This window comes from Ceratina calcarata, unplaced genomic scaffold (genome assembly GCF_001652005.2).
Source record: "Ceratina calcarata isolate Rehan_Ccalc_2016 unplaced genomic scaffold, ASM165200v1 scaffold151.2, whole genome shotgun sequence".
Classification (NCBI taxonomy): Eukaryota; Metazoa; Arthropoda; class Insecta; order Hymenoptera; family Apidae; genus Ceratina; species Ceratina calcarata.
In genome coordinates, this window is record NW_017136308.1 from 451,015 (window position 1) to 471,577 (window position 20,563).

The 20,563-nt window shown below is 51.7% G+C and overlaps 1 protein-coding gene across 5 annotated transcripts in view; it reads right to left on the minus strand.

Annotated features, from left to right (window-relative positions):
- Positions 1 to 5,630: 5,630 nt before the first annotated feature.
- Positions 5,631 to 20,563, minus strand: part of tio (zinc finger domain-containing protein tiptop) — a 72,460-nt gene continuing 57,527 nt past the window's right edge. For all 5 annotated transcript variants that reach the window (XM_018036628.2, XM_026819408.1, XM_018036630.2 and 2 more), the window contains 2 exons: positions 12,524 to 12,767; positions 5,631 to 11,528 (listed from right to left, as the gene is read on the minus strand). In XM_018036628.2, coding sequence (XP_017892117.1) covers positions 7,625 to 11,528; positions 12,524 to 12,767 — 4,148 coding nt within the window. In that variant the 3' untranslated portion in view covers positions 5,631 to 7,624. The remainder of the gene's footprint in view (positions 11,529 to 12,523; positions 12,768 to 20,563) is intronic.

A 20,563-nucleotide genomic window follows, 5' to 3' on the forward strand; every position in this document is an offset into this window, starting at 1 on the left:
CCGACACCGAGAACGGAATCAAAGATGTTAACTTTCGAATCGGTATCGACGCGTGTCGTGCCATCTCGCGGCTATATTCGTGGTAATCCGATACGTCAGGCCGACGTCAATTGACATTTAACATGCAGCCGTGCACTTGCCGTTATATGGATCTGTTGGCGCAGTGTATCGCCCCGGGTTTATGATCTCATCGGCCGATTGATTTATGTCGGCAATTATAGCGTAGCTAGGAGTGACGCACGGCTCCGTGTCCCGAATGAGTTATGGGTGTTAATCTCGGGAAAACCAATGAAGGGCGGCTCTCCGGCGACCGGCAGCGTTCACGATCGTCCCGCGTCTCGTTTTCTCTACTTTTCCTCGCCGCACAGTTCCTCCTGTTTCAGCTCCTCTTTCTTTCGTATCTCCTTGGTCTCCTTGCACGAGTCGATCCACAGGATCATCGCATCTTCAGTCGACGCACGAACGATCGCGACGTCCTCCTAATCCGCCGACACCCGATCGCGCGCGGCCGTTTGGCTGTTCGCCAATCCGCCACCTCGCCGAACGTCCGAAATATTAATGATCCTTAGGGCCGGCTCACTCGAACTCGATCGGTGCTTATAGGCTGTAGGTCTTCGCTCGGATGATACTTCTTGAGAAAATCTTACGATCGCGTGTTCAAGCTCACTGCGGCAAACCGGCAGATGAGAGGACGAACACAACCTTGAGAGTTCAGTTATTACGTCCCGCGTAAAACATAATTAGATGCTTCTGGCGAACCGTGATTCTCAATCTGCAATCTCTGATTATGTTATTAATAGGAAATGTTGAATGGTGATACGCCTCTTACATTGAACAAATTTACACTGATTCGTCCTTTAGGTTGAGATTACGCTTCGCGGCTGGATCCAGCATCTACGAGGACGAGAAAGCCGAAAGGAAGTTGCCACGAGGGGCAGAGGAGCGAAGAGAGCGCGAGAGGGGTATTTACATTGCTAATGTATCGCCGGCCTAACTTCTAATTAAACAAATTCGCACAACTCAGCGCACCGCGCGGTTGCCTCGTGGAATTGCTCCGAGGAAAGGAACGAATGAAGAGAAAGGGACGACGATGGGATGAAGAAAGAAAGGGGAAGGAACAGAGATCCACGGTGTATTCGGTGGCGGCAGCGGGGAAGAGGGAAGCCAAAGGGAAGCTGCCTTCTTACTGGAGGGGTCGCTCGTTAGCGCTCTTAACGCGACTTACCGCCTGGAGCGCGAGCCTCCAGTCGTCCCTCCCCGATTCATCGAGAAGAAGGAATGAATATTTATAAGAAACTGCAAAATAGTAGACTAATCTTTTCTCTTTTTATGTTCGCTTCTCTTTCCCTCCGCATCATTTCTCCTTAGACTCCTCGTTCACCGTCCCCCGCAACATCGTCTCCCTTCTCTCGACTGAACTTCTCGTCTGTCGAAACATACAAACTTTGTACCCTTTTCTTTAGTTCAATTGTCCTAATTAACATTTTCATACATACTACATCGACAAGCAGAGTAACCCTCCCTGTCTTATTTTTATTTATTATATAAACTGCGAGAATTTAAAAAATCACTATTTGTATTTACGAAAGAAAAGTTCCAAATATATTGTTCGAGATATTTTCAGTATTCTATAAACGTAAATGTGAGTGTAATATTATAATAAATTGATCTCATTCGATTAGAACCTTCGCCTGATTTATTTTAGAAGATTTTCTCTAAACTTAGTTTAAATGTGGATCAATATACAGAGCAAGTGAAAATGACGCATTTGGACACGTAAGTTTATCGTTATTACGTTTTCCTAATTACAATTTTGTAATCGGCTCCCGAAATAATCGTGTCTCTTTTCAAAATAAGATTCTAGTATTTCTTGTGTAAAACAAGAATGTTACTTGTCATTTAAATCCTCCGTAAGTATGTCACGTTAAATATCTTCCTTAATTGTATCACCTCGCAGCAGATGTACCCATTTTCTTCATCTCTGCTCATGCAGACATTGTTTCCGTTCGGAAATCTTAACATGTATCAAATGTTCATTGCGTATTTGATACAACTCATGCAACCAGTGCCAATTAAGAGAAATGGATTTCGTAGGGTAGAAGAAGGCCCGAGGAAAAGAATTTCGCTTACGAGACATCGATTAACAGTCAGACGTTTACCGCCTTTTAATTTATTCAGTCGAGTCAAGCTACAACGATGGTGCGTTGGCCGTGCTACTATTTAGATCCACTCGAGCGATTTCCGTAATTGATTTAATCGAGTCGGATTAATATCTATCATGTAGGTCGATTAAAGTAAACGATGTATCCACGCCTGTTTCTCTCTTCGTAACTCGTACACTCACGCATAAACGAGTTATCGAGCGATAAGTTAGATAAATCGCGATCAACCAAACGTACGATCCTTTCAGGCCGATAGTTTTGACAAAAAGCAGACAGGAATCTTTAAAAGCAACGGTTAAAAGCATCGAACGTTTGACAAGAACGGTATCTAAAACGTCCCAAGCCTGTTTCCCTCGGCGTTGGCTATCTCTGCTCACTTCCGTCGCGACTGGCTCGATTACGGTGCAATAAAACACTGTCCCGACACCTGCGAGTACAGAGGCCTCTTTCCTCCTCGATAACCAAGACTTCATTCACGGAGCCGGATGTACACGCTGTTTTTTCTAATTTGATTAAAAATCTTGCACAATCTTATTCGGTTTGCAAGAGAATTGTCAACGAGAGGCGACGACAACGCGGAGTGTTGAAAAGATTAACCGCGGAGCAAAAGCTATCGGCGACCGTGAACTCTACGTGGGCGCGTTTCTCTCAGCTTTCGCGAGTCTCTTTGTTACAGGCTGCGAATAATGTGACCTTAAAGTCACAAGACACGGTGTCGTGGCGTCTCTAAATGAAATTGATCCGATCCAGTTTGACGGAAAGTAATCGTCCAAGTGACGTGGAGTTTCGGGGCAACGAATAGACTTAGATACGCGTTAGAATATTAGGAAGAAAGATCGGCTCGCGCTAGAACGTTCGACTCGAATCGTACGTGCCCTTGACGAGCGACCGTGTACAGACGTGTAAGTGCAGAACGAGCGAACGAGCGGCACTTTGTGGGGTCGTAAAACAGCGGCAGCCTTGTAAATCTGTACCCGAGTGTGCCAGCTCTGACAGATTCTCGCTCCACCTCTTCACTTCTTCCCGCGATCCTACACACTCGTCTCACGCTAGCGCCTGCACCCGCGCATTCGCTCGACGCTCGCTCGCATCCGTGTCCGCGCTACCTGCGCTCTGAGCCGCGCTCACACATATACACGTGCGTGTGTTCGTTCTTTGCTTTGCGCTGTTTGTTCCGCCAAGAAACATCTCTGACCGATCTCGTTTTTCCTCCTTGTTCGTCGCGAACGTTTCCTCCAGTTACTCACAACTCTCGTTATCTTCTTCCGCCGCCGTCATAATACTCGCGGGGAAATATCAAAATATGTCAGCAGAAGAATATTTGATGATCGTTCGATAACAGAAATAACACAATAATAAACAGAAGATCGAAGGAATTTGATGCATCGACGAGTGCTTGCCTCTGTTTCTATCCGCTGACGATTGTTCTCGGTTTGACGTTAGAAGAGAATCGGGATATCCTGAAATTCGCTAATTTGCAATGCAAATAGCACGTAAGATTTCTCGGCGAACGCAGTATTTTTATTATTCCGACGCGGGCTTAAGCCTGTTGTTCACGGTACACGGTGCTCGTGTAAAGTGAAGAACAAATGTAACGAGGCAGTCGCGTCTTACTCTCCGATAGTAGCTTACCTGATCAGGCGCGCCTTACCCCTTAAGCGCAACTTCTTTTTACGCGGTGGTCTCTTAGTATGCGCGCGCGACCGTCGTAAAGTAGATGTACAGATCGCGCGTATCTTACGAAACTAAATTGGAACGAGACGAGTAAGGGGCGAGAGACAGAGAGTTGCTCGAAACGGGGAGGCAGAAAGTAAAACGGCGAGATAGAAACGGAAAGGAAGAGGGAACGAGCTGGCGTGCGACGAGGCGGGAAGTAGGGAAGAGGCGAGTCTGCGAAAAGGAGAAGAGGCACGGGAATCGACCAGAGAGAGGAGGACAGGAGAGGAGAGTGCGAACACCCACCGGCCAGCGGTGCGGCGCATCCAGCTGGCTCTCCCACGCATTCTCGGTCAACTGACATCTTCATCATCCACCGGCACGGTGGAGGGTTCACGTTCCGAAGGAATTAAAATTCTGGCTAACCAACCACCGACACTAGCAGCGGCATCGTTTCACATTTTTGCGGGTCATCTGATTATCGTCACCGTCACTCCACTGGCACCATAGATATTTTGACCGACCGATAAAAAGAGAGTCAAGGTATTCGTTGAGCGATTAAACTACGATAGGATCGGCCGAAGTGAACGCGAAAAGGGAGAAAAAGGACTCTCTTACGCGAAAACAACTAGCAGTCTGGTTATCGGTTGTCCAGAACCCCTACAAATCTCGAGTTATCGTTTAGCCTGATCTCCGGACCACTTTTTGGTGGCCTCTTCTAATGTCTTTGCTCTCGATCTCCGGTAAGACACCTACGCGGATATTCGTTGAATCACGGAATGTCAAAGGGAGATCGCAGAGCGAAAACTAAAAGGAATGATGGCCTGCGGGGATAGAAGCTGACCCGTAAACGCACGTTATTTTGCCCGTCGAAAATTTTCATCTAAATAGCACACACGAGTCGATAAACGAAGAAGCAATCAGGAAAGGAGAGGAACAGGCCAATGAGCAACGAGTGTGAACGGGCGGAAGAGGCGAAAGGGACAACCGTGAGGGAAGAGAGTAGAGGAAATGACAAGGGCTCGTTTCTTTAAAGAACCGAGGGTTACTTTCGCAGCATTCGAGAATCGGTAGCCTTTCCACCGATGTTTTATTTTATCCTCTCCGCTCCATAAGATCGCATTCTTTACGACCCATTAGACGAATTCATTACCAGCCCCGAGTAATAGGTAGGTGAGGTTCGTAAGCTCCTTCCGCCCTTCCAACCTCTTTCCCTATCCCTCTCCATAGCCTCTAGCGCAATTTCCCCGTTTTCCCTGGATGTCCCGAATCTCGCTTTCGCTTTCTACGTTACCTTTCTAACTTGTCTCGCGGGACGCAGGGTTCGACGACGTGCGACAACGGGAAGAAAAGTATTCCACTTTGTGTGCCGGAAACATAATTCGCAAATTACAGAGTCCGAAATTAGAGAAACTATTACACGTATTGCTGTTTAAAAGCGTTATTTTATAGAGAACGACGAACGGAGGTCCGCCGAACGGCCTTGCCTGAAATCGTATCTCGCGATAGGTCCTCTGGTTGATAAGCGATTTCTATGTTAGCAACGTAGTTCTCTGTTTATCTATTTTATCCATCGCTTCTACCTATTCTTCGACGATATTATGCGAGAGACTCGGTGTCTCCGATACCGGCACGTACGTACGTTTCGAGCCGATATCGCGTCCCATCGAATTAACAACCCTCTCCCCGTCGAGCTCCTACTCTATTCTCATTGTACGGTCGACCGAGTTTTCTAAACCATCCCTCGTCGGATGATGAGCACCTATTATTAGAGAAAAACATTGTAAGTGAAGGAAACGAATGGAGATTGCGTTTACTTTATAACATATATATTTATTTGAGCTTTAATTGCATTTTAAAATACAACCGAAATAATTAAATAATGACAAATCTGGTAAAATGGTTTCAAGAGTCGCGTATACATGATGCATATCTTTGTGGTTGCGCATTTGTAAGTAGGTAGGTACTTTTCGAGCGTATTTTTCGCACGGTTGGCTATTTTACGTTTCGTTTTTTCCCTTGTATTCGCGAGCGTGTACGCGCCGCGCGCCTTCGTTCGCCGCGTATCGCATCCACGATTTCTTTTTTTTTTTTTATTCTTCGTATCTCCGCTCGCACTCTCAGCAGTCGTATATAATTACAATAATAATATTAATATTATCGTTATATCGATAAATACTTTTAAAGTCCGCGATGGAAGAATTAGAGTTTACAAGAAATACGTATACAAGTGTGTTCCGCTCCAGAACTGCGCTTGCTCGTCATCGAGCGCGCGCAATCATCGCTCCTACGGCTTCTGTTTCTTTCTCTTTTTCTTTCTCACTCGAGTCGCCGATTTTCTTTACGCGTTCTCGCACTCTCCTGCCTAGCTTCCGTACCACTTCTCGCAATCCTTTATTTGCCTTCTACTTCAGCTAGTTCACCCTCACTTCCCTTCAGCTTCTCGCTCGGATTGCACGCAGGCACGCATCCACGCACGCATCCACGCACGCATGCAGGCAATTTGATACGCAAGCAGAAGTCGAGTTAAGACGATTCGCTGGAGCAATCGTTCGCTTCCCATCTATTTCACGGTTTCCCTCTAGCTTATCCATTTTTTCTTAAACTCCTTTTCGTTACCACTCTCTTTCTTTTTTCCTTTCTTTCTGTTCATAATTTTAGTAGAGAATAATCGTAATCGTAATCAATATACACGGGTATTCGCGATAATCCGAGCGATTATTAATGACAATATTTTACACTTAAAACGTCGCGTTGGCTCGCACGGCGCAATAAATATTATTTGAACAAAGAAAATTTACAATGGTCTACTCGTACGCTACGAGCGAAGGAAAACGATAATTTTCATTTTTCGAGGACGTCGCGTCGCGCGCGCTCGACTCGCCGCGCACGCGTTTTTCGAATTATAAACTGCGAGCCTCGCTATTGCACCGTATGTCGTTGCTTCTCGATGCACCTTTCTCTTTCTCTATGCTTTCTCTCTCTCTCTCCCTTTCTCACCTTTTCGTCGCCTTACCATGGTTTCATATGATTCCTCCTGAATTTAGTAGACTTTCGTGGAGGTTCGATCACGAACGATCTCACTGGTTTTTTTCTCAGCTCTACGTATCAACAAAGAGATTCCTATACAAGGGCGGACCCTAGCCTAGCCTATGCGCTAATTAACTACGCTCTTACGTTCTAGAGGTATACATGCTGATCTGACCTTACGACAGCTGTGATAGGTAAAGCCTTCCCGTCTTCCACCTTGGAAAATTCTATTCGTTATCCTCGCTGCCTTCCCCCTTTTTTTCGTTTAGTCATTCGCACGCGCTCGCAACATTCACACGTCTCACGTTTCTCACTCTCGCATTGCCTTTTTCAACGCCAGTCGTAAATGTCCTTAAGTATTTATAAAATCACAAACTTGGCCGCTCGCCGAGCCCCTTGACTCAGCAGTGCCGCGAGATATGGTGGCATCACAATTTAATCAACGCACGTTCGATATCCACCTCCTCCTTTCGCGTCGCGCGACTCGATTATCCGGTCACGATTCAATTCGGACGCTCCGCGAGAGAGCGATGAAGGGGCTGTTCGAGGGTGGCAAGATAAGAAAGGACGAGAAGGAGAAGGGAGAAGACGGGAAGGCGGCAATAGTGGGAGACGAAGAACGTTCGCCGGATAATGGTATCGCGAACGCAAAGACGGATGGCTCGTGGCGAATGTTCGAGGGGAGGTGTAAAGGTGTCCAATCGCGTCGCTAGTTACAATCGTTACAGTATAGATACACTTATGTACAAGTGGCACCGCTACTTACGGGGCTCGGACTATACGTATTTGCTGGACAACTGTTTCGCCAGCTCCGTATACTTGAGAAATTTGGAGTGCGGGCTCTCCTCGAGGGGAGAGGCCGCTGACTGAGATGGGCTGCCGTTCGCCTGCGGAAGCGGCGGCGACTTGTTGCGCTGTGACGTCGGCGGCGAAGAAGAACTGTGGCTGGCCGATGGAGGCCCGGTTGAGCTCTGCGAGACTGCGGCTGCCGCGGCCGCAGCGGCAGCCGCCGCCGCTGCTGCTGCTGCCGCTGACCGTCCAATCGTCAATGGGTCCGGAATCACGCCGTCCTTAACGAAATGCATTTTCGACAGATGGTGCCTGTACGCGCCCTTCGAGATGAACGGCGTATCACAAAATGCGCATTTCATGATCGAATCAGCCGTAACGACGGCATCGTTGCAGGCCCAACTAAACGCTAAGATGGCACCGGGAGTCGTTCCGGAACCTGGGCCTGTCGCACCAACCCCACTTCCGGCTGCTGATCCGAGGCCAGACGTGTTTCCGGAACCGCTACCGGATCGGCTCGCGCTACCGCTCGTCCCTCTGGTCTCCGTCTTGTCGCAGAGCTTCTGCAACGCAGCCAACGGATGGCTACTGGTCTTGCGTCCCTGAGAGTCGACTGCGCCGCCCGAGCCTCCTCCGTTTCCGCTTCCACCGCTCCCACCGACACCGGACAGGCTATCGAACATGGAAGAAAGTGCGCCGAGACTGCTCGATCCTTTTGTATCTGGAGTTCCGCGTGGCGTCACGGACCGATCGCTGCTGGTTGGACTGCTGGTACTGTTCCTACAGGGACTACGAGCCAGTTGTTCCGGTTGCCCGGTGGATCTCGGAGTCGGTGGATTCATTCGAGGCGACAGTACCTCTCTACCTTCTTCTGCTCCTTCGTGCAAGCTACTTCGCCGATGACTGAACGAACTCTGTTCGTCCTCGTCTCTACAGTCGTCGACGATTTCTTTCTTTACGAACACCTCACGATTCGATTGCGTCTGCGATTGAGACTGCGACAGGGGCTGTTCTTCCTCGTTTGAAACTCGTTCTTCCGAATCTTCATCTCGGGGTTCCTTTTTAACGACCACGTTCGCCGTCGCGGCTGAGTTCGCCGCAGCAACGGAAGCGGACGCGGTCGTCGACGATTCCTCGTCCCCGGATTCCTCCGCAGGTTGATGATGACGACTGGCTGGTAAACTCTGCGCTCCTACTTGCTTGTCCGGCGTAACCCGATGATGATGGGAATGCCTGCTGTCCGAGTGACCGACCGAAGATAGATCTACGCGCCTCTCCGGCGTCATCGCTTCCGTCCTACCGCCGCTGCCACGTTCCGATACGGAACTCGATTCGCTTCCACTTCGTTCTCGTCGCGCAGCCGTACTCGCCGCGTAGTGCTGTTGCTGATGTTGCTGCTGATACGATCGCAAGAGGTTCATCGTCTGTGGATCGACCAGAGGTTTCGTATAATCGACGCTCTCGTCGATGCCGAGTCGTTTCAAAATGCTGGTGCCCATCGGAGCGCCAGGTTGAGCGTGGTGCAGACCAGGCGTGCCGTGCCTTACGCGAGAATCGAAGCTCTTCTCGATCAGTTTCTCAATAGCATTCAGCACGGATGGGGAGGAGCTTCCGGTAATTTCACTTGAGATCGGAGTTGGCGTATCTTTTCCCGGCGTAGTCGCGTCGCTCGCCGTCGAAGGTGACCTGTGGTGCCTCGAAGACACGTTAGAACCATCCTCGGTGACGCTCTTGCGGCCACTTTCGCTGGGCGGTAACGTCGCCGGCAGGTGGTTCGACATTAACGCGTTCTTCAAGAAGTTCCGTTGATTCGCTCCCACGGTACCTGCTCCGATGCATTGACGTATATGATCGACGAAGATGGTCGTCTCGATCTTCTCGCCGCACTTCTCGCAGGTTATTCGACCCGCGTGCTTTCCTAGACTCTGACTCAAGCCCGTGGCAGCATCGCCGTTCTTGAACTCGTTCTGCGCTCGCTCCAGCTCCAGTAGCTTTCTCACCGGTAACGATTTCTTACGTTTCTCCCGCGTCTGTCGTCGCCGACCACCGCTTTCGGTGATCGAACGCATTATGTGTTCCTTGTAGTGGGAATTCTTCACCATGTGATTGCTCAATTCCTTCAACGAGCTGAACGCTTGATCGCATACTTTGCAAGTGAGCACCGCGCTCACGTGGCTGCTGGTGGCGCCAGAGCCAGGGCCGGCCGCGTTTCCGGAGTGAGGACCGGAAGCACCACCAGCGGTCACCGTCGCACCACCGCCTCCGCCGGCACCACTCACGGTTCCTCCACCGCCGCCACTACCTGCTCCAGTACCACCACCGCTGCCACCCTTACTCTCGTCCGACGACTTCCACGAGATGATCTGTTCCTGCGAGATAATATTGGTGTAATGCTGCGTCTGTTGCATGTGCGAAGTCATCTCGGCGAGGGAACGGAAACTCTGGCCACACCACATGCACTTCAAAATCTGTCTCGTTTGCTCGGCACCTTTCCCTAACCAAACATCTTGACCACGTACGAGCTTTCTTGGCAATGGCATCGTTTCCTTGATCAACAGATTCAACTCGGATGGACTTTGTTTACTGCTAGGCGTCGCGGATCCACCGCCACCGGAACCACTATTGTTACTAGACGCCGTGGTTTGCGACTGGTGCGTTTGAGGCGTCGGGATACTTGGCACGTTTGGCTGCTGAGGATGAAGCGCGGACGCGGCTGCCGGGACTGGCATGTTCACCCCGCAGTGTTTCGCTTCTTTCATGTGCGTGGTCATCGCGGCTAAGGTTGGGAAGCTTTGCTTGCACCAAACGCACTTGAGCACGTCCTTCGCTTGATCAGCTCCCTTGTTCAACCAGTGCGACTGCCATGCGCTGTGTCGGCTGCCAGAGGTCGACCCACCGGATGCATTACCGGCGACCGCTGCCGCTGCAGCAGCAGCTGCTGCCGCGGCTCCACTGGCACCTCCGCTTCCGACGCTCGAGCTTTGAGATCTGAACAGGTCTTCGCCACCCAGTTTGCTCAGCTCGCTCATTTTCTCGAGGGCTTTGGTCGCTTCGCTTGGCTGGTAAGACTTGTCTAGGGTGGACGGTGGCTTCATCTTGCCGTTCCAGAGTTGCTGATGATGATGCTCCACCACACCGGCAGTGCTCTTCGGCGAAAGTTGCTGCTGACTAGTGGCCGCTGCCGCGACTGCGGCCGCAAAATAAGGAAAGTGCGAGGCGACTACGGGCGACGTCCACGGAGAAACGACAGGCGGCCTGCCGAAACCGGCGGCAGAGACGGCCTGCGCGGCCTCCTGGTGGGCCACCACCGCCGCTGCTGCTGCCGCCGTGCTCGCGGACAGTCTGGAAGATTTACGAACCGGCGGTGGCGGCGAATCTTCTGGCCCAGGTCGCTTTCTACTCGGAACGGATAGATCCAATGGCCCGTTGTTCGTCTCTGTGGTGGAGGATGGTGTCGGGGGTTTGCTAAGGTTCAGTATCTGTTCCTCTTCGTCGTCCTCCGTCGAGGACGCTTTTCTGGTGCTGAAGTCAAGGACAGCGGGCAACGGGGTAGCCGACGGCGATACGTCACCTACGCTGCTAGGCGAGACCAGCAGACCGGGAGTAGCGGCCGGTGGCGAACACGAGGAGGAGACCAACGGTGAAACGGAACCACGTGACAGCGGCGAGTGTCCTAGTAATAGTCTCTGATGCGTTTGTTGCAGATACGCCGCCATCATTGCCGCGGAATGGGGAGGTAAGAGGGGATGACCGCCGAGCGGAAGAGGCACGATGCCGCTTGGACTAACTGGACTCGCGCTACCCCTCGTCGCTGGCGGTGGAGGACTCCCGGTCGCCGGACCGGACGATTCCCGAGAATCTCTCGATGGACAGCGCGGACTCATTGGCTCTCTGCAATCATAAAACAGAATGGGGGAACGTTTACGCGCCGATCGGTTTGGTTCGTTGTGGCGAGTGTTGCGCGTCGATCGCGCGAGAAACCGCGGTAGATCGATACCTGTCGAATCCTCCACGAAAAATAAGCGCGTCGAGGGCGAGATCACAAGCGATTTTGATTTCGAGCGTACGATCGATCAAATACGACAAACGTAGAGCGGCCGTGAGGGATTGCAAGCTTGTCGACGGCTCGCTCGTAACTGACTGCTTCTGACTGAATGCCGAATGCGTGCCACGAGACGAAAGGGGAGCAGAGCCTCGGCACGCACGCAGGGGAAGTTTTCGGTGGGTGGCGGGACAGCGCGGCGGGAGGCACCGAGGCGCCACTGCCGCAGCCTGCCGCCGTCACACGGCACACGCATGCATCCACCACCGCCCCCGTAGTAATCGGTGATGCGGCAAAGCGGTACCGGAGCGGTGGTGGAGCGGCGTCATCATCGGCGTTGGTGGGATCGTCGATGCAGGCCGACGCGTAACACGTGCCTATCTCTATTAGCCGTATGACGTCGCACGGCAGTCACCGATATCAGTCTGGCACCGGCTTATTTATCCCTCCTTCGTGCTCCCTCTTCTACAGATTCCCTCCACATCTCTCCCTGTGTTCCCCCTCTCTCTCTCTTTCTCGACCCTGTTGAGTTACACTCGACGAAACAACAAGCAAAACGTTTACACCGCATCTCTCGGTCGCGCGATCCTGGATTCGTGACGATTCGTCGCGTTCAAACAACGAGCGTAATACCCGTATGTGTACACGGAGGCACGCGGGATCGGTGACTTCAAAGCGAATGGTAGCAGCGCGGCGCTTTCGTTAGTTCAACAAGTTTATGACGAAGCTCGCGCTAAGGACCGGGCTAATGAGTTTCAAGCGGATCGCGGAATTTACATATACGTAGATATGTATTGTGTCTCGTTTCGTTTTAACGACTCGCGAGTTTTCAAAATTGCTTTACCTGTCCGGGGGTCCTGTATCCCTCAAAATCGTAGGGTTCAGTCTCGCGGTCGCGGAAGGTGGTGGCGTCGGTGGCGATGCGTCCTCGTCGTCTTCTTCGTCGGTCGCGTCTCCCTCATCTTCCTCTTTGGTCGCCGTCGTGCAACCCCTCTCGCTAGGACTAATTGCGGTATCATCCTCCACGCAGTCGCCCTCCTCCCCCTGGAGGTCCGCGCCGGGCCCTGAGCCTTCGACTCCGTCCTCCCCTGCAACGGAAAATCGGAGAATTTTTTGAGCGAGAATTCCAACGCCGATAATCGGAGAACGCTAAAAGCGGAACGGAATAGAAAGACCGAAGTAGTTATACTTGTGTTAACTCGGAAGAAGAAGCAGGAAAGGGAAGATCGACTAGATGCAGCAGCCACGCGGAGAACAAGAATTTAGAAACGAGAAAATAGAGAGCCGAGGGACGACGTAAAGAGGCAGGAATGAGAATGCTCGTTGCGACACAACGGCGTTATCGGCTCATTTATCAGCCTTTCGCGGCTACGATCTAGACGTAGACGTCGCGAACGACGTCGCGACGATAGTATTCGCGGTTGCGGCTACATCGGATACGTCGGGCTAGATCACCGTCGTCTATTGTCGAACAACTAACGGACTCTCGTTGACTCGTATACCGACTCTTAATCAAACCTTCGCCACGATCGAATACGAAGATGGGGCTGAAAATAGGTAGGTACCGTCATCGAGACCGTTTCCGGAAGGGGCTGCGTATCGGCCAAAAGACGGTAGCTGCATCGCCATCTTGTTCCGGTGACGCATCCCCGTTCGAGATGGCGCGAGACGAGGAACCTTCGGATTCGAAGATCTCCGAAGGGAGAGAAGCAAAGAAAGGAAGACTTAAAGAAAGAGGTGAAAAGAAGCACCACAGCACACCTCCCTTCTGTGAGGGTGGGGACAACCGGGACGAAGAGCACCGTCCTACTTTGCCGACTGGCCAACCAAACGATCGTTTGTTCACCAATGGTCCAAGGAAGAAGGAGGGAAAGGAGATCGCGCATTGATCCGTGGAGGCATCGGCAACTAATTACGCAGATTTATGTCCCCATTGTCCATTGTCTCTCTCGCCCGGAGCGGCCCTCCGGATCCCTCCGCGCGACTGTGAACGATACGATGGAAGAGGCTACTGGCGATCCAGCCCGGGAGAACGGGAGGTGCTCGAAGAAAAGGAGAACGACCAACGACCGCGAAGACGACCACGTCGACGACGGCAACGAGGAAGACGACATCGAGGACTGAGGTAAAAACGAGCACCAAGGATCGGACCTGGAACCGGGCTGCTGCTACCGAGAAGGGATACACGCAGGCAACTCGGAGACCAGGGCGGACCACCAGAGCTCCGCCCGCTTAGAGCACGTTCTCTTTTTCCCTTGTCGCGTTTCTTCCCTTCGCTCGTTCACGAAACGGACGCGCTTCGTTCGCGCCTTCGTGCTTTTTCTCTCTATTTCAATTCGCAGCCCGGTTAGCCACCGCGCCGCTGCTGCTACCTCTCACCCTACCGTCCCGGAACCGTCCGCAGCCCGTCCAGGATGTTGTCGAACCAACGACCACGGGTCCCGCGAGCGAACCGGACAGGAGGGAATAGAATGCAAATGCTCGCGCGAGCTAAGGTGCACGCGCATCGCTGCCAGAATGGTCGTTAGCGAGCGAAAGGTTGCGTATTCAATTACAGTAAAGATATGCGCGAGAAGAATAAGGAGCGTGGCGTACCGAGTTTAAAACCAGCCGCCTTCTGGCATTGCACCGGTTAGAAGTTGCTACCATACGATATCCGACCTACTCAACATCACTGCGAGCATAGCAACGCTTTACCAGCGATCTTGCTTAGCTTCGCCATGATACCAATAATTATTTCGGAACATCTTTTCTCACTGTGATTTTGCACTTTCGTCCTAATAAACGCTTTTCTCTATGGTTTGCGTGCTTGCAGTGTCCCAATCCCGCTCGCACTTTGTACTTCGGTAATGCGATTGTAGATTAAATCTTAATTCCACTAAAAATTTATTGTATCCGTGGCGTATATCAATTCGTTTGAATTAAGATTCACCGACAATGAGGCTTAACCGGTTGTTAAAACATCTCGCGCGGTGCGATAAATTACAGCGAGCTAATAAAGTTAATTGTTTGCAAGGTAAACCGAGATAACGGCAATTTTCCTTTGACGGGCTTACTCCGCCTGGCTGTTATCTCGACGTTGATCCAGTTGTTTAAATAATTTGATCAACGATTTAAAGTGCATGTAAGCGATCCGCGTAAACAAGACGATCATTGATCGTAGGAAAGTCAAAGATGAAATAAAGTGGAACTGGCGTTGGATGGTCAGTCGATGCAGCGAGAATATTCTCGAGTAACGCACCGGAAATAAAACGGTGAGGCGTGTAATAACGAGTAACCGCGATGGAAAAGCAAGAAAGCAAGGAAGCAGCGGCGAGCGAGACAAGAGGAAGGAAGGGTGAAGGAGGGTGGGAACAAAAGGAGCAACGGAGGAGGACAAGGTAGGACAGGACAGGAGGGGAGATGAATTCCTGATGCGAGAGAACCGTCGGGAGGCTGGCGTGGAGAGTGACAGGAGGCAGACGAAGAAGAGACGATCGGATGGACAGACAGACAGACGGACGAACGGACGAGCGAGCGAGCGAGCGGGAGGGCGGACTGGCGGTCCGACAGAAGAACGAGGAGAGACGAAGAGCAAAGGGAAGCTTCGCATTGTGATTCTCTCGCGGTCTGCCAGAGAGTGACTGACGGGTGAATCCATTCTCCTTCCTCCATCTTTCTTTCCTTCTCCCACTCGTACACTTTCTCTGTTGCACCCGCTCTTACGGTCGCTTCTTCCTCTCGAAGTAACCGGCTCTCGAATCTCGCCTGCCTCGGCCTCGTAACTCGCAACGCGTTCCGGCCGCATCCTGTTTTCGCGGTTCGTGGTTCGCGGCTCATAACTGACTTACCCTCTCGGACCCTAGTCCTCCGAGCTATTTAATATGTATTCGTCGATCTGGTCCCCATCGATCGGCCCTGGGTCCTCTCAATCGGCCGGCGACGCGTTCGGCGTTGACGCAAATGTTTACGATTCACTTCGGCCCCTTGCTCGCTCGCTCGCTCGCTCGCCGGCTCCTCCACCTTCGCCCCGATCGCTTTGTCTTTCAGGACGGAACACGTCGGGTGGTCGGATCCGTGAGTCACTTAACCGTCCGAACGAGACGACAGGACCGAACCGAAGACGGAGCACCGACCTACCGTAGTCTACCTGACTGATTGACCGATGAGCCGACTGTTATCCTAAGTCAACACTCACTCCATCAGCCTGTCGAATCGCTTCCTCCCTTCGCCGACCACGTTCCTTCCTTGCTCCTCCGTGTTCGTGCTGGCTCGCGATTCCACCGGCGCGGCGCATAAAAATGCATCGTCGTCCGTTTGCTCCTATTCAACTAGCTACCGATTAAGACGTCCGATCGATCCTGTTCCCCCTCGCAACACGTTCCAGAAAACGAGAGCCACGATAGAAAAAAAATAATCGACGGAAAACAATGTCACGTGCTCCTACGAAACTATTCGACGCGAAGTACTACTTAGCGCCCACTGTATTATACTCTGGTACAAAAAGGGCATTATACCGTTAAATAAATAAATATATTTTCGACGGATATCGCAATGTCGTGGTACTTGGACACGATTCGCTCAATCTTGCTCGATCGACAAGATACGTGGAAACCTCGAATCTGCATCGCGCCAGACTTCGTCTTTGCTACGTTCGCCCTTCTTCCGACTGTTTGTCTGAATACACCCATACATGTAAGCAAATATGTATGTATTTCTCTGATGGATCTGCTTGGCTCGACTGTTTCCGAGTTGTCTTCTACTTGAGTCGCGAAACTCCGGATTTCCGGAAATCTTTCCACGACAAGATGGTCCGACGCGACGTTGCACAACAAATTTTATCGTGAAACGTGAAAAATCTCATAACTAGCATTAAAACGCCAACTACTTTAACGTCGTTTCTCGATATCGTTTTCTCCGTTGAAGCGGAGGCGCGCGGGAAAACGATCGAGTAAATTGCGTCGCGCGTACTTGACCGAACGGTATTAATGATCGGGCACGCACGGTCGCGCCGTAGGTGCGTCCGCTGATGCAGGTAGGACGACTGGATGATGGATGATGAGGTGCGCGTCCGGTAAGACCGACCGCTCGTCCGTTCTTTCGTTCGTTCTCGGTCGTCCGTTCGTACGATCATGCAACAGGCGACAGTGATGATCGATGCGTGGCTGCCGTAGCTGCTGCCGTGGCTGCCGCCGTTGCTCCTGCTTAAAAAGCTAAAATCCGCAAACCCGTTTCGCGGTTGTCCCGCGTCGCGCTCTAGCTCCCCCGCTTATGTCGTGCGAGTTTTGCTGTAATCGACTGAGCGAATTAAACCAGTAGACTATGTAAAGTCTCGAAGGAGCATACGGAACGAACTCAAAGGGTTACGGTACCGTTTCGCGGGTAATTATTCGTTATTCGCAGAGCAGAGAGCGGAGGCGATTCGCGGACGTGCGGATGGCGTCGGAAGTGAGGAAAGGATGTCGACGAAGGGTCGAGAAACCGCGGGACGACGGCCTGACGAGGTGGAAGAGGAGAGATGACAGGAGGACGCCTTCATCACGATATCCGTCACTCTTCTCCCCCTCCAGCGTGTCCTCGTTCCTCGGCCGTAACCTCCGAATCTCCTCATCCTTCGTGTCTCTTTCTTCTACTCGCCGTCCCGCCGCCTTTCGAAATGTCACTCGTGTTACTGACTGCCGGTGCAGAGGCCGTGACAACAATAATTGTCAGCGAAGTAACGTCTCTCGAGTCGGCTAGCGAAAGACGAAGGAGCACCAGGAGAGAGAGTTAAAAAGTCAGATGACGCCGGGAGAGATCGGAGCGCGGGTAAATGGGTGCAGGAGAAAAAGAGAGGCGGACATAGAGCGAAAGGATCACGTGGGGCGGATGAGGCGCGCGCTCGTGTACGCAAGAAAGAGTGAGGAACGATTCGCTCTATTTATAGAACCGGCAACAAACACGAAGCAGCTGGTGTCGATCCGTCCGGTTATCGTTTCGTTTACACAGCTTCTCCGTGTCGTAGCCCTCGCGCGAAGTGGTCGCGCGAGGAACGAGACCCCGATCGACCGAATTCTTTCCCCGCCGAATTTTCCACACCGACACCCCACTCTCCTCCCCCACCCGAGGCGCCGTAAAGCGCCATTCATCCTTTCTACGATCGCTAACTCTAACCGAGATCAACCGAATCATCGTCGAGCATTTACAGGTTCGCAACGAGTGCAACGACCTCTTTGATCGCATCCACGGCAAAGCCGATGCCTCGTGACAGCCGTCAAAAAATAAGACGCGCGACCGAACTGTATCTTAATCCCGAAAGAGAGTGGATGTGTCCCGCGAAACGACCGACTGGCCGGTGTTGCGCGGCGCGAGAACCGGGTTCCCGAAATAGGCTGCCGGCACGTACGAACGGCCGCCTCACCGATCCGTCCTAATAAATATTGTGTCAACGTAAATAAGTGCGATGCCTCGTGGTGCGCACTAACTTCTCTTCGGGAGGAGACTGTGCACGGACGGAAGACGATCTGTCCTCCGGATGACGGACGGCTGATGTACGGAAGGACAGGTGCGCCCCGGCTTTCGATCTCTCCATTCTTCTGCCCGGGGAGCCGAGGCGTGCCATCACGCGGCACAAAACGCGTTTCAATTCCTTCCACACCTCGTCCGAGCGCAATCTTCTTTACTGAGATCGTCGCGACGAAAGAATTTCCTGGCTCTACCCACGTGGTAGGAAATATTCCGCTGTTCACCAAAGCAGCAACGCGTCGCTTCTTGTCATTTGAATTGATCAGTAGCAACCAACTTTTCAATTTTCCCGGTAACATTCCATTTGCGAATACCGAGTGATGCCGCGCCGTAGATGGTACCGAGTTATAAATAATTTTAATATAACACTTCGTGGAACATGATCCGTAAGAGTAGATCGACGCGACGTCGAGAATAGAGATCGTTTAATCATGGATAGCATGTTTTTCGGAGGCTCACAAGAGGGAGAGATATTTTCGGTCAAGTTTAAAAACCACATGTCTATGATAAGTATCGATTGACTAGAGCTAATAGTGGATTTGAACCAGTCAGTCAGCTTCTTGCTAGCTGAGCAAGCAGTCAGTCAGTCGTCGAGTCAGTTCGAGTCGTCATCGTTGTGGTCGTCGTCGTCGTCGTCGTCGTCGTCGTCGTTGGTATCGAAGCAAAGTCTAGAAACGGTTCCAATGCAGTCGCGAGGGGGCCGGTACCGAGGTCGGAGCAGATTTATGCGACACACATGCGGCAAGGCGTATAACTCACTCGCACGCCCATAATATCTTCCCCTGGTCCCTTCGACCACCACTTCGCCTCGCTTCTTAGCCCCCCAAAGGCATCAAGATGAGAGACAGATACACCAATAACGCCGAACCAGACCGACGGGGCGCAACGATATTTATTACGAATTGCTCGGGATTATGTTATGTCAGTGGTTCTCATTGTCGGTGGAACAAAAGACGCCGGTTACAACGTACGTACCTACACGTCATTCGTGACATGACCTCGGTCTTCAACGGGACTAGATCTCGCGATTTCGCTGGTCGCAAAAACCCATGGCTTGGAAAACGACAAGACCGAAGGGTTAAACCCCGCGGAGTGGTAGGGAGAACGAGAGAAAGAATGGCAATAACACATAGGGTTAGCGGTGCCCGTGCCTGTGCCCGTGCCGAGGCTAGTTAGTTCGAGATCGTACCACCTTTGTTTGCTCGCCCCACCTTCGGCTTCGACGCGACAGCACACACGCGTGTACGTGTACGATGTGGCACGCACACCATCGCCGCGGCGGTAGCTCTGTTCACCAAAGCAGCAACGCGTCGCTTCTTGTCATTTGAATTGATCAGTAGCAACCAACTTTTCAATTTTCCCGGTAACATTCCATTTGCGAATACCGAGTGATGCCGCGCCGTAGATGGTACCGAGTTATAAATAATTTTAATATAACACTTCGTGGAACATGATCCGTAAGAGTAGATCGACGCGACGTCGAGAATAGAGATCGTTTAATCATGGATAGCATGTTTTTCGGAGGCTCACAAGAGGGAGAGATATTTTCGGTCAAGTTTAAAAACCACATGTCTATGATAAGTATCGATTGACTAGAGCTAATAGTGGATTTGAACCAGTCAGTCAGCTTCTTGCTAGCTGAGCAAGCAGTCAGTCAGTCGTCGAGTCAGTTCGAGTCGTCATCGTTGTGGTCGTCGTCGTCGTCGTCGTCGTCGTCGTCGTTGGTATCGAAGCAAAGTCTAGAAACGGTTCCAATGCAGTCGCGAGGGGGCCGGTACCGAGGTCGGAGCAGATTTATGCGACACACATGCGGCAAGGCGTATAACTCACTCGCACGCCCATAATATCTTCCCCTGGTCCCTTCGACCACCACTTCGCCTCGCTTCTTAGCCCCCCAAAGGCATCAAGATGAGAGACAGATACACCAATAACGCCGAACCAGACCGACGGGGCGCAACGATATTTATTACGAATTGCTCGGGATTATGTTATGTCAGTGGTTCTCATTGTCGGTGGAACAAAAGACGCCGGTTACAACGTACGTACCTACACGTCATTCGTGACATGACCTCGGTCTTCAACGGGACTAGATCTCGCGATTTCGCTGGTCGCAAAAACCCATGGCTTGGAAAACGACAAGACCGAAGGGTTAAACCCCGCGGAGTGGTAGGGAGAACGAGAGAAAGAATGGCAATAACACATAGGGTTAGCGGTGCCCGTGCCTGTGCCCGTGCCGAGGCTAGTTAGTTCGAGATCGTACCACCTTTGTTTGCTCGCCCCACCTTCGGCTTCGACGCGACAGCACACACGCGTGTACGTGTACGATGTGGCACGCACACCATCGCCGCGGCGGTAGCCGTGGCATTATATCGTGAGCACAGAAGTAATTTATAGTTGCAAT